Source organism: Ranitomeya imitator, chromosome 2, assembly GCF_032444005.1.
Source record: "Ranitomeya imitator isolate aRanImi1 chromosome 2, aRanImi1.pri, whole genome shotgun sequence".
In the NCBI taxonomy this organism is placed as follows: Eukaryota; Metazoa; Chordata; class Amphibia; order Anura; family Dendrobatidae; genus Ranitomeya; species Ranitomeya imitator.
In genome coordinates, this window is record NC_091283.1 from 629,235,269 (window position 1) to 629,249,233 (window position 13,965).

Sequence of the window (13,965 nt, forward strand, 5' to 3'; positions counted from 1 at the left end):
CTTGGGCAGGATTTTATTACAAAGTTTATAGAAAGATATAGCTGACTGTTGATTGAAGGAGTCAGACAAACATATTCATGACCTATCCTCGGGACAGATAACTTAGATTGCAGAGTGAATGAAACCTGGTAACTCTAGCAATCTGCTGTCACCATCTACGGCAAGATGTAAGGGTTCATTCACATTGCGGGCAGCACGGTGGCTCAGTGGATAGCACTGCAGCCTTGCAGCGCTGGAGTCCTGGGTTCAAACCCCACCAAGGACAACATCTGCAAAGAGTTTGTATGTTCCCTCCGTGTTTGCGTGGGTTTCCTCCAGGTACTCCGGTTTCCTCCCACTTTCCAAAGACATACTGATAGGGAATTTAGATTGTGAGCCCCATCCGGAACAGTGATCATAATGAGTGTAAAGCGCTGCAGAATATGTTAGCGCTATATAAAAATAAAGATTATTTTTATTGCGTTAAGGCACCCGTTCAATGGCCTCATTGTGGCATATGTCTGAACTTCCCCCGCAAATCAGTATTCTGACGTATGCGCCGATGGGGCCATAGACTGTAATAGTGCCACAGAGCGAACGTGCGCTCTGCCTTGCATCACTTCAAGTCTTGTATGCCCACTGGAGGCGGCCACAGTCTGCTCTGTCTGGGTTTTTGCCTCCAGTAGGCGTACATGCCCGAAAATGATTCATGGCAATGATGGCATACCTCATGCTCGAACTGTCGGCACCATTATAGTCTTTGGCCATCCGAATCCCGTTTTGTGGGGGGTTCAGTTGTAAGCCTCAATGGGGCCACTGAACGGGTGCCTAAACACAATGTGAAAGCACCCTAAATAATGTACAGAGATGGACAAGCACAGCTCTATACACTGTTTAGGGGTCACTCCCAGTTACAGGACCTCATGTTCTGCCTAAGTGAATAGGTGCTAGTCTGCATTATTAGGGAGCTGCCACAAAACAGTGTACAGCGCTGTGTTGTTTCAGCTCCGTACATTATTTACATCTGGCTACTTGCAAAGCTGATCTCAAATGATTGTGCGTCTGCGAGGTTTCAGACCCCTACAGATCTGTTATAGATGACCGATTTTATGGATAGGTTAATAGTATGTTAGTCCTGGATGAACTTTTAACATCAGGTTAATTACCAAGGATAGCGCTTTATTATATACTCAATGGCACATAAAACATTTTTGTTACAATGCCTGGAAGTCTGCTCTAAGTGTTGGGCAAGATCCTATGGTCTATAAGTGCTATCTCTTTCTGATTTCTATATGTTATTATAGTGCCCTTGAATTAATAATAAATAAACATAATGTACATCAATATCTGCTTCCTACCTGGCTAGAATATTGGTAGTTAATTGCGTAAAGACAGAAAATGCTTTAGAATACAGTAGCAATTTACAGTATAAATTCAAAAGGTATTATGGTGCCTCAGGCTTTGTCCCTGTATTTTGTCATAACTTTTCTACGCACGTTAACTTTTTTGCTAGGACTGCATTATGCAAAGTTTAGGACTCTCTTCTAAACACTACCAAGTACTCACTGGTGCTTTTATCTATCCATACACCTGTAGAAATGCTAGTGTGAGTACATTGAACATAAAAGGCAACTGATTTTCTCCACCGAAAACAGTTAAAGGCCTTATACTGAAAAATAAAAGGTCAAAGCATTAGATCATTTTTTTGGTAATTTATGTATTTATTTTACTTTTTTGGTGGTGTAAAATGTTTCGGCTGGAAATTTTCCACTTTGTTTGATGGTACGTTCTTTTTCAACAGGAAGAAGATATGATTGATATTAAAGTTAAAGTTATAGAAGATGATGATGAAGAAGAAGAAGAAGAGGCATTTGCCATGGGAAATGAGCAGTATAAGGAAGAGGAAAGTCCAGTAAAGATCAGTCCCGGTGAGTAATAAAAGTACAAAAATTACCAAAACCAATGACCTACCCTCCTGTCTGTACGATCTACAGGTCCTTCTCAAAAAATTAGCATATAGTGTTAAATTTCATTATTTACCATAATGTAATGATTACAATTAAACTTTCATATATTATAGATTCATTATCCACCAACTGAAATTTGTCAGGTCTTTTATTGTTTTAATACTGATGATTTTGGCATACAACTCCTGATAACCCAAAAAACCTGTCTCAATAAATTAGCATATCAAGAAAAGGTTCTCTAAACGACCTATTACCCTAATCTTCTGAATCAACTAATTAACTCTAAACACATGCAAAAGATACCTGAGGCTTTTATAAACTCCCTGCCTGGTTCATTACTCAAAACCCCTATCATGGGTAAGACTAGCGACCTGACAGATGTCAAGAAGGCCATCATTGACACCCTCAAGCAAGAGGGTAAGACCCAGAAAGAAATTTCTCAACAAATAGGCTGTTCCCAGAGTGCTGTATCAAGGCACCTCAATGGTAAGTCTGTTGGAAGGAAACAATGTGGCAGAAAACGCTGTACAACGAGAAGAGGAGACCGGACCCTGAGGAAGATTGTGGAGAAGGACCGATTCCAGACCTTGGGGAACCTGAGGAAGCAGTGGACTGAGTCTGGTGTGGAAACATCCAGAGCCACCGTGCACAGGCGTGTGCAGGAAATGGGCTACAGGTGCCGCATTCCCCAGGTAAAGCTACTTTTGAACCATAAACAGCGGCAGAGGCGCCTGACCTGGGCTACAGAGAAGCAGCACTGGACTGTTGCTAAGTGGTCCCAAGTACTTTTTTCTGATGAAAGCAAATTTTGCATGTCATTCGGAAATCAAGGTGCCAGAGTCTGGAGGAAGACTGGGGAGAAGGAAATGCCAAAATGCCTGAAGTCCAGTGTCAAGTACCCACAGTCAGTGATGGTGTGGGGTGCCATGTCAGCTGCTGGTGTTGGTCCACTGTGTTTCATCAAGGGCAGGGTCAATGCAGCTAGCTATCAGGAGATTTTGGAGCACTTCATGCTTCCATCGGCTGAAATGCTTTATGGAGATGAAGATTTCATTTTTCAGCACGACCTGGCACCTGCTCACAGTGCCAAAACCACTGGTAAATGGTTTACTGACCATGGTATTACTGTGCTCAATTGGCCTGCCAACTCTCCTGACCTGAACCCCATAGAGAATCTGTGGGATATTGTGAAGAGAAAGTTGAGAGACGCAAGACCCAACACTCTGGATGAGCTTAAGGCCGCTATTGAAGCATCCTGGGCCTCCATAACATCTCAGCAGTGTCACAGGCTGATTGCCTCCATGCCACGCCGCATTGAAGCAGTCATTTCTGCCAAAGGATTCCCAACCAAGTATTGAGTGCATAACTGAACATTATTATTTGATGTTTTTTTTGTTTGTTATTAAAAAACACTTTTATTTGATTGGATGGGTGAAATATGCTAATTTATTGAGACAGGTTTTTTGGGTTATCAGGAGTTGTATGCCAAAATCATCAGTATTAAAACAATAAAAGACCTGACAAATTTCAGTTGGTGGATAATGAATCTATAATATATGAAAGTTTAATTGTAATCATTACATTATGGTAAATAATGAAATTTAACACTATATGCTAATTTTTTGAGAAGGACCTGTAATAAAGAGACTGCAGAGTCAAATATGGCTTGAGTTTCTAATTTTCTTCACTCTGTCAAGTATATTAATCTCTGTACAAAACTTCTGTTTCTCGGTAAAGTTTAGTTTTCCTCCAGTCAATCGCATAATCATCAGATTCATTGCGGATGATTGTGTTCAATACATATCACAAAGCATTCAGGCAGATCTGGAGATAAAGCTGTGGCGCAACACATTGCACTAGAATATTAGACACGCATCTACTATTTATCCACTTTATTTCCTTCTTTCCCCATGACGTACTATAGTGTCATAGAGTGAATGTAGGTGTTTGGAGCGGCTTTATTTAAATAGCTCATTATTTAAATGCCCATTTCCCCCACCACCACACAACGTGATCACGGGGGTGTTGATGGGTTACCATTGCAGCCGGGGGCTAGCTGAAGGCCTCCATGCCGTCTATGAAAGCTATATTTTTGAAACCTAATTGTGACTGGGCTTCATTGGAGATCACGACTTAACCCCTTCACGACCTTGGGATTTTCCGTGTTCGTTTTTCGCTCCCCTCCTTCCCAGAGCCATAACTTTTTTATTTTTCCATCAATATGGCCATGTGAGGGCTTATTTTTTGCGAAACAAGTTGTACTTTTGAACGACATCATTGATTTTAGCATGTTGTGTACTAGAAAACGGGAAAAAAATTCCAAGTGCTGTGAAATTGCAAGAAAAAGTGCAATCCCACACTTGTTTTTTGTTTGGCTTTTTTGCTAGGTTCAATAAATGCTAAAATGCTATTGCGGGCACATGTCAGCTGTTCAAAACAGCTGACATGTCCCGGCTTTGATGCGGGCTCACCGCCGGAGCCCTGCATCAAAGAGGGGGATCTGACCTCGGACGCACTATCCCATCCGAGGTCAGAAAGGCGTTAAACTATATACTGCAATATTGAAGTATTGTGCGAAAAAAAGACAAGCTGTCAAATGAATGCAGGTTCAAATCCCCTATGGGACTAAAAAAGTGGAAAAAAGTTTTTCAAATATTAGAAAATAAAAAACATAATCTTTTTTTTCCAGAGTCAAAGATAAAAAATAGAGATAAAAAATAAATCTTATTTGGTATTGCTGCTTCTAATCTATCACAATAAAAAAAACTATTTACCCTGTACAGGAAATGTTGTAAAAAAAAAAGCAGATTGCCAAAATTTGCTGTTTTTTTTTTTTTTTTGGTCAGTGTACAACCAAGAAAAATGCAATAAAAACATTTGTATGTGCCTCAAAATGGTACCCATGAAATCTCAAGTGACAAAAAGATGCAAAAAGTTATGTCTTTGAAAATGTCGACACAAACCAATTTTCTTTTTTTCCCAAAGTTCAGAATTTTTCTAAGTCACTGAAAGCGCAAAATTGCTATCGCTGTTATTGTACTGACCTGGGAAATCATCATGCCATTCTTGTGTACTGGATAATTAATGCCATAAAACTGAAACCCAAAACACCATTTACCATTGCACCAAACTTTATTTTTTTTATGTTTCTCAGCACATTATATGGTAATGTGAATTGTCCTTAACCCCTTCATGACCCTGGGTATTTTCATTTTTTCATTTTCGTTTTTCACTCCTTTCCTTCCCAGAGCTATAACTTTTTTATTTTTCTGTCAATATGGCCATGTGAGGGCTTATTTTTTGTAAGAGAAGTTGTACTTTTGAACAACATCATTGGTTTTAGCATGTCATGTACTAGAAAACGGGAAAAAAATTCCAAGTGCGGTGAAATTGCAAAAAAAAGTGCGATCCCACACTGTTTTTTTGTTTGGCTTTTTTGCTAGGTTCACTAAATGCTAAAACTAATCTGCCATTTTGATTCTCCAGGTTATTATGAGTTCATTGACATCTAAGTGGTAAAAAAAAAAATTGCGCAATTTTCCAATACCCGTAGCGTCTCCATTTTTCGTGATCTCGGATTAGGTGAGGGCTTATTTTTTGCGTTCCGAGCTGACGGTTTTAATGATACCATATCAGTGCAGATACGATCTTTTGATCACCTGTTATTGCATTTTAATGCAATGTCGCGGTGACTAAAAGTAATTCTGACGTTTCAATTTTTTTTCTCACTGCACCATTTAGCGATCAGGTTAATCCTTTTTTTTATTGATCAGGCAATTCTGAACGCGGCGATACCAATTATGTGTTTATTTGATTTTTTTAAATTTTATTTTGAATGGGGCGAAAGAGGGGTGATTTAAACTTTTATATTTTTTTTTTCATTTTTTCATATTTTTTAAAACATTTTTTTTCTACTTTTGCCATGCTTCAATAGCCTCTATGGGAGGCTAGAAGCTGGCACGACTCCATCGGCTCAGCTACATAGGAGCGAAGCATAGATTGCTCCTATGTAGTAGAATTGCTGCATTGCTATGAGCGCCGACCACTGGGTGGCGCTCACAGCAATCTGGCATCAACATCCATCGATGTCTCAAAGAGACCTCTGGTTGTCATGCCGACGCATCACTGACCCCTGATCACGTGACAGGGGTCAGCGATGCGCGCATTTCTGGCTGGAAGCTAGTTAAATGCCGCTGTCAGCGTTTGACAGTGGCATTTAACTAGTTATTGGCGGCGGGTGAATCGCAATTCCACCCGCCGCTATTGTGGGCACATGTCAGCTGTTCAAAACAGCTGACATGTCCTGGCTTTGATCCAGGCTCACCACCGGAGCCCACATCAAATCAGGTGATCTGACCTCGGACGTACTATCCCGTCCGAGGTCAGAAAGGGGTTAAAAGTCGTTTAAAGTATAACTCATCCTCCAAAAAAACTCTTCTTACTGCTATGACTGCCTTGAAGGGTTAATAATGTTTCTCTACTATTTTCATGTTTTAGGAATCAACATCGTAATTAATTACTTTATGCAAAGTGTACAGGAAAAAGGAGCTTGGATAATAATCTTATGTTTCAGGAAATTTTTTATTAATTTTCTTTACATTTTTTATTCTCAGCTAATGAGCAAAGCAAGACCTTTGAGAGACATGATAAAGATATACAAAGTTTTCCAAATAAGAATCCAATTGGTGAAAATTTGTGTTCAGATTCAGGACTCCATGATGCCAATCTATCTTTTGATTACCCCAATGACGAGGGATGTTCTGATAATTCACATATCGTTCAACAAAATGCAGAGCTGTACTCTGAATCTGAGGAATGTTCTACAGAGGAATCTGAGAATTTAAGTCAGGAAAGAATGCGTGAAGTGGAAGAAACATTTCTTTGTCCTGAATGTGGACAATGTTTTGCCCAACAGGCAAGTTTAATTTTACACAGAAAATTGCACGAAAAATGTTGTGATGGACTGGAAAGCACTCCGGTTAAAAAGCTCTTCTCTTGCTTAGTGTGTCCAAAGAGTTTTACCAAGAAATCTCTTCTCATTGAACATCAGAGAACTCACACAGGGGAGAAACCATTTTCATGTTCACAATGTGGGAAATGTTTTACTAAGAAGTCAAATCTGGTTAAACATTGGAGAATACATACGGGGGAAAAGCCATTTTTGTGTTCTGAATGTGGGAGATGTTTTACAAATAAATCTGATCTTGTGAAACATTACAGAATTCATACAGGGGAGAAACCATATTCCTGTTCATCTTGTGGAAAGTGTTTTACCCAAAAGTCAGGACTTATTGAACATCAGAAAATTCACACAGGGGAGAAGCCATTTTCATGTTCAGAATGTGGAAAATGCTTCACCCATAAATTGGGTCTTATTGACCATCAGAGGTGCCACTCAGGGGAGAGGCCTTTTAAATGTACAGAATGTGGGAAATGTTTTGCTCGTAAATCATTTCTTTTTAAACATAAAAAAGGACACTTGGGGGAGAAACCTTATCCCTGTTCAGATTGTGGGAAATGTTTTGCCAAGAAGTCGAATCTTGTACAGCATCAAAGAATTCACACAGGGGAGAAACCATTTTCATGTTTGGAGTGTGGGAGATGTTTTACACAGAAATCAGCTCTTGTTGAACATCAGAGAATTCATAAAGGGGATAAGCCATTTATATGTTCAGATTGTGGGAAATGTTTTACCCAGAAATCTTATCTCTTTAGACATCAGAGAACTCACACAGGAAGTAAGCAGTTCTTATGATCACAATATATGAGACATTTAGATCAAAATTTTGATTGCGTAAGTTAATCACAAAAATTAAGTCACTCAATTTCTTAAATATTCAGATGACCGGTGATCCATTTTGTCAAAAGTAGCTGTTTAATGTGAATTCTATCAAAACAGCTTGACTCAGTGAGCAAAGTATTCTTCTATAGGCGTTCTTCACTGAGTTCTTCTCTCTTGTACATGAGAGGACATTATTAGGCATTGTTCATACGTCCATTCAGACATTTTAGTGTGTCTATTGCCTTTTAGGAGTAGAAACATGGAACAAGTTATCCATTGTATCGCTTATGCAAACGGAAGCAAAGTGATCCCATTGATTATTATGGGGCTCGTTTGGTATCCATCCTTAAATCCCTTCACAACTCGGCCATTTACTTTTTTTCTTTTTGTTTTTTACTCCCCTTCTTAGAGCAACTACTTTTTATTTTTCTGCCCACATAGCCATATGTGGGCTTGTTTTTTACAGGACAAGCTGTACTTTTAAGCAACACCATTTATTTTGTCATGTGATGCACTGGAAAGTGAGAAAAATATTCCAAGTGCATTGAAATTGCAAAAAAAGTGCAATTTCACAATTGTTTTTTTTTATATTTTATTTGTTTACCCCTTCATGACCGGAGGTATTTTCGTTTTATGCTTTTTCTTTTTTTGCTCCCATTCTTCCCAGAGCCATAACTTTTTTATTTTTTTGTAAAAATGGCCATGTGAGGGCTTGTTTTTTGTTGGAAAAGTTGTACTTTTGAACGACACCATTGGTTTTAACACATCTTGTACTGGAGAATTGGAAAACAATTCCAAGTGCAGTGAAATTGCAAAAAAGTGCAATTCCACGTTTGTGGGGTTTTTTTTTTTTTTACCATGTTCACTAAATGCAAAAACTGACCTACCATTATGATTCTCATTACGAGTTCATGGACACCAAACATGTCTAGGTTCTTTTCTATTTAAGTGGTGAAAAAAATGCAAAACTTTGGTTAAAAAAAGGCATCATTTTCCGAGACCTGTAGCGTTCGTGATCTGGGGCTCGGTGTTGGCTTTTTTTTACGCACTGAGCTGATTTTATTGCAATGTAGCGGCGACCAAAAAAATGTAATTCTGACGTTTTGAATTTCTTGTTATGCCATTTAGCAATCGGGTTAATTCTTTTTTTTTTATATTGATAGATCAGGCGATTCTGAACGCTGCGATACCAAATATGTGTGTTTGATTTTTGTAATTGTTTATTTTTGAATGGGGTGAAAGGGGGTGATTTGAACTTTCATGTTTTTTTATTTTTTCTAATATTTTTAAAACCATTTTTGTAACTTTTTGCATGCTTCAATAGTCTTCATGAGAGACTAGAAGCTGCAGTTGTGTAATCGCCTGTGCTACACAGAGGCTATGAGCAGATCCCCGGTGTGTAGCAGAAATGCTCGCTTGCTATGAGCACCGACCCATCGGTGACACACGATCACGTGACTGGCACACTGATGGATGGGATTAACAGCGTGCTTCCGGTAAGCGTGAGTTAAATGTTACTGTCAGAGATTGACAGTGGCATTTCACAGGTTAAAAACTGCAGGTGGAACGAGATTCCACCAGCGGCTGTTAGAGGCACATGTCAGTTGTTCAAAACAGCTGACATGTGCCAGAAAAGATGTGGCCTCCGTGCCTACATCAAAGGGAGGGATTCTGATGTGTGTGTACTATTACGTCCAACGTTGGAAAGGGTTTAACTCTACGGTAAAACTGACCTGGCAATATGATTTTACAAGTCAGTAAGATACCAAACATGAATATTTTTTTAGTTTTGTTTTGCTTTTTTAATTTAAGTGGGGTAAAAAAAAAATAGGATAGTTGTAAAAAAAAAAAATTTGCTTTTGTTGCCATTTTCGAGAAACGTAACGCTTTCAATTTTCGGGCTACAGGGCTATGTGATGGCTTATTTTTTGTGCCCTCATCTGACATTTTTACTGATACTACTTTGGGGTAGATACGATGCTTTGATCAGCTCTTACGTCATTTTATTTTTCACAATGTTGCGGCTGCCAAAAAAAATTCTTTAGAGTTGAGAGTCCTCAGTGGTTTTTAATTTTTAATGGCTAACTGAAAAGATGGTAATAAATTGCAAGCTTTCGAGACTACACAGGTCTCTTCATCAGGCAAAGACTAAAACAAATTCTGAAGAATCACATATTTATGCACAACATAGTATAAATATGTGATTCTTCAGAATTTGTTTTAGTCTTTGCCTGATGAAGAGACATATGTAGTCTCAAAAGCTTGCAATTTATCACCATCTTTTCAGTTAGCCTTTAAAAGGTATCAACCACTGAGGACTCGCAACTCTAAATATTTTTTTATCTACTGGCTAACACGGTACCAAGATATATTTCTTTCCTGTATCAAAAAAAAATTCTGACATTTAAATTTGTTTTCTCCTTACACCATTTACAAATCAGTTTAATTTATTTAATATTTTGACAAAACTGACTTTTACTAATGCAGCAATACCAAATTTTAGAATTGTATTATTTTTCTGAGGCAAAATGGAGGTAATTTGATTGTGATTTCTTCTTTACACATTTTTAAAAACATTTTTTTTTACATTTTACTGAATTTAATACTTAGTTACATACGGTAGGTTGAAAAAAGACCAACCTTTCCAACCTGTCATCAAATGAGAGGCCTTCCATCCCTTGTTGTAATGTAGTTGCCCGCCATTGTACTGACTGTAACTTCTGATTATCCGTTTTAAAATGTGGAGCCCAAAATTGGATCCAATATTCTAGATGTGGCCTCCCAAGGGATTTGTAAAGGGGTTACAATACGTAGGGATCGCGGGATTTTATCTTTCCCTTAGGGGACTTGAAGCTGTGATAGCTTGTGCTATACATAGCAGTACATTAGCACTACTATGTATAGTGAAAATGACGATCTCCTATGAGTGCTAGCCACAGAATGGCTTTCACAGGAGAATCGTCATGACAACCACAGGGGTCTTCATTAGACCCTCGGCTGTCATGGTAACAAATCAGTGCCATGCGATCACACTCCGAGCATGCTGGTGGGTGCGTGGAATGACTGCCTGTACGTGTTTAATGCTGCTGTGAGAAATTGACCTAGGCATTTTAACAGGTTAACAATTTCGAGAGGAGCTCAGCTCTGTTCGCGGCTGTAAAAGACACATGGTGACCATCATCTGCTGGGAAAAAGGTGAAATCGGCGTTCGATACTGCTTCAAAGGCAGAAACACGACATGACATAGTGTATGTGATATGTCGTGAAGGGGTTAAAATGGAAAGAAATGTCTGCCGGAGGTTATTTTTTATATTCTAAAAAACTAACTGATCCCAGAATACTCAATGGGGCCCCTTTGTTTTCATTTGAATAATTTATGCAATGGAGGATAACTTATTCTGTTTGTCTGTTCCTAAAATGGAATGTTCTAATGGACATGCTAAGAGAGCCTTATCAGTCAATTATCGTCTCTGGGTGCAGTATAGTATAAAAGACCGCCCAAACGCCCTGTGTCTTGCTTTGGCGGCATCGCTGAAATCATGTTAACAGCGCTGCTGCCAATCGTGAACGAAGCAGCTCTGAATGGGGTGTTTCTCCTGCACTAGCAAAACTGCTGAACACACTGATTGGCTGCCGCACTGTCAAAGTGACATCACCCCCGCAGCCAATAGTAGGCACCAGGAGCTGTGGCAGAGACTCGGCGGTGGACCTAGGGAAGGTGAGTGCAGCTCTGATTGTTTTTTAATACCAAACTGCACCCAGGGAGGAAAACTAACTGAAAGGAGACCGCCCCTTTACCAGTGTTTTAGCTGTTGTATTATTGTGTGCAGGAAGATATTTTGGTTTTCATAATAAAGGAATGGCTGAAGTTGTTTTGGTTTTGTGGTTATTCTGTGATAAAATTCAAAAATGGGGGACAGGTGGTTTGTCCTAATGAGGAAGTCTGTGAACTTCGAAACGCGTTGACAATAAAACCACAAATCCTGGATTCCATCTTTTCCATCTGGAAACCATTATTGGTGTGTTCGGCAGCGCCAAAAAAGGTTGATCCTCCATTTAGTTTGCTTCTTAGAATACGCCCTTGGATCTGCAGAAGCCATTGTTTTGAGCTTTTATGGTGTTCTGGTCTTACAACAATGCCAAGTGAGTACATCCCTGAACTTGTTAGTCTTCCATCATCTATTTTTGCAGGACCCTATATTGCGCTATTTTTTTTTCCAACTTTCTTATTGAAAAATAGGGAACGGGCATTCACTTAGTAAGAATTCGGTGATCCTTTGCAGGAATTGGCAGAGTAAGTGCTCCTGTTGCATATTTAGACAATATAGGGGCACTAAACATACTGATCCACTGGGCAGATATTAAGCTGCATGTCGAATCAAAAAAGAGTGCCATAATTTTTTTAATAAAAAGTTAGAAAGTTATGGAAGGTCGGTCGATTTTCTCGATTTGCAGATACGTGCCCTGCCTGAAGGGGACCTTGTTACTAATGTTTTTCGTAAGCCCACTGCCACCAATTCGCTGCTTCATGCAGAATCCGCCCACCTGCCGTCCACAATTAGAGGAATACCTGTAGGACAGTTTTTGCGGGTTAGACGCATTTGTTCCAATGATGATGATTTCTCGGTGCAGGCGGATGACCTTGCTGAGAGATTTTTGCAGCGAGGTTATAACCAAAAAACTATACGGAAGGGTCGGATAAGGGCCGAAAGGACTCCCAGAAACACCTTATTGTATGGCAACACCTCTAGGTTGAATAAGGATGGGGACCAAGTTAGATTGATCACCGGATACCACGATAAGTGGTTTCAATTTAAAAACATTATAGAGAAACATTGGGCTGTGTTACACACTGATCCAGTTCTCAAACAATGCTTGCCTTCTAGACCATCGATAGTGGCAAAAAGGTCGAGAAACATTCGAGATGTTTTGGTCCATAGCCATTATGAGCCACATGATCGGAGTAAGGGAACCAAACGGGATCTTATTGGCTTTTTCCATTGCGGCCGCTGCAAGGCTTGCGCCAACTGCGTTAAAGCCAAAAAATTTTCCAATTTTGATGGATCCAGAATTTATGAGATCAGGAATTTTTTGTCATGTGGATCTAAAGGCGTGATTTACCACTCTACGTGCCCTTGTGGCAAGATCTATATAGGCCTCACAACGAGGGAGTTAAAAGTTCGTGTTCGGGAGCATTGCCTTGATATAGAAAAATCTAAGGGTGTTCAGGATTTGGCCAGCCTTAAAACGCTCCCTAGGCATTATAAGAAATTTCACAACAGTGATCCAAGGCTTATGAAGGTTAGGGCCATAGATCTTGTCAACATGGGACCTAGAGGGGGTGACTTGGCTAAGAGATTGGCCCAGGTTGAAAGCCGATGGATCTATCGATTAGGAACATTAGCACCACAGGGCCTTAATGAAAACTTTGGCTTTGGGGCCTTTTTGTGACTTACATAGTTCACGCATCTCTTTCGGTTTAGTTGTATTGGTCATTTTTAATTTAATTTTCGTGTCGTTGAGGTGTCTTTATATAGTTTCGTTTTAACTTGTTTTAATCCAGTTCTATTTTTTCATAGAGCCTTGGTCCCACTGATCTTTAGAGGATGTGTGTGTTGCGGATACAGATGGCCTGTTCTTCCTTGTGCCCGGGATAAAAGATGAGATTCAAGAGACGCCATGTATCGATGTGGTTGCTGACTCTTCTTTGGAAAATACAGCTGTGTCACAAGCAGGCTCTCCAGTTTTCATCCACAGAATTTTGGATCTGTTCAGCCATCGGATACATTGGGTGCACTTTGAATTTTGTGGCCAATGGATAAGGAAGAGCCATTTTGGACTGGTTAAGACTCACTTTCTGTGGGTCATAAGTAGAGCAGGGCCATTCTGGACTTGTTATAATTCACGATGTGTGGTTCATGATTAAATAGGAGCCACAATGGATCTTTAACAACTTAGAATGCATGTTTATTAGTGGAAATTCTTATCTGGATACTGGACTACAATCATCTTGAAGAAGAGTGTTTCACTGCTTTATAGCTTTTACTATATAGTGCACTATAAACACTTTAATTAGCTGTGGAGGTGTTCCACTGACTTAAGTCATGTGCTAGTTTAAATAATATTTTCTAATTATTTTTTCATTTATTTATTTATTAATTTTTTTTTTTTATTTTATTTTATTTTTTTTTTATATTTATTTGTGATACACATTCGACCTTTCCTAGTAAATGTTTT

The 13,965-nt window shown here is 39.3% G+C and overlaps 1 protein-coding gene across 1 annotated transcript in view; it reads left to right on the forward strand.

The window, feature by feature from the left end:
* LOC138666760 (zinc finger protein 850-like) overlaps positions 1-13,965 on the forward strand; it is a 145,042-nt gene that overhangs the window by 66,245 nt on the left and 64,832 nt on the right. The window contains exons 10-11 of the mRNA XM_069754935.1: positions 1,781-1,907; positions 6,560-7,698. Of these exons, the coding sequence (XP_069611036.1) occupies positions 1,781-1,907; positions 6,560-7,698 (1,266 nt within the window). The remainder of the gene's footprint in view (positions 1-1,780; positions 1,908-6,559; positions 7,699-13,965) is intronic.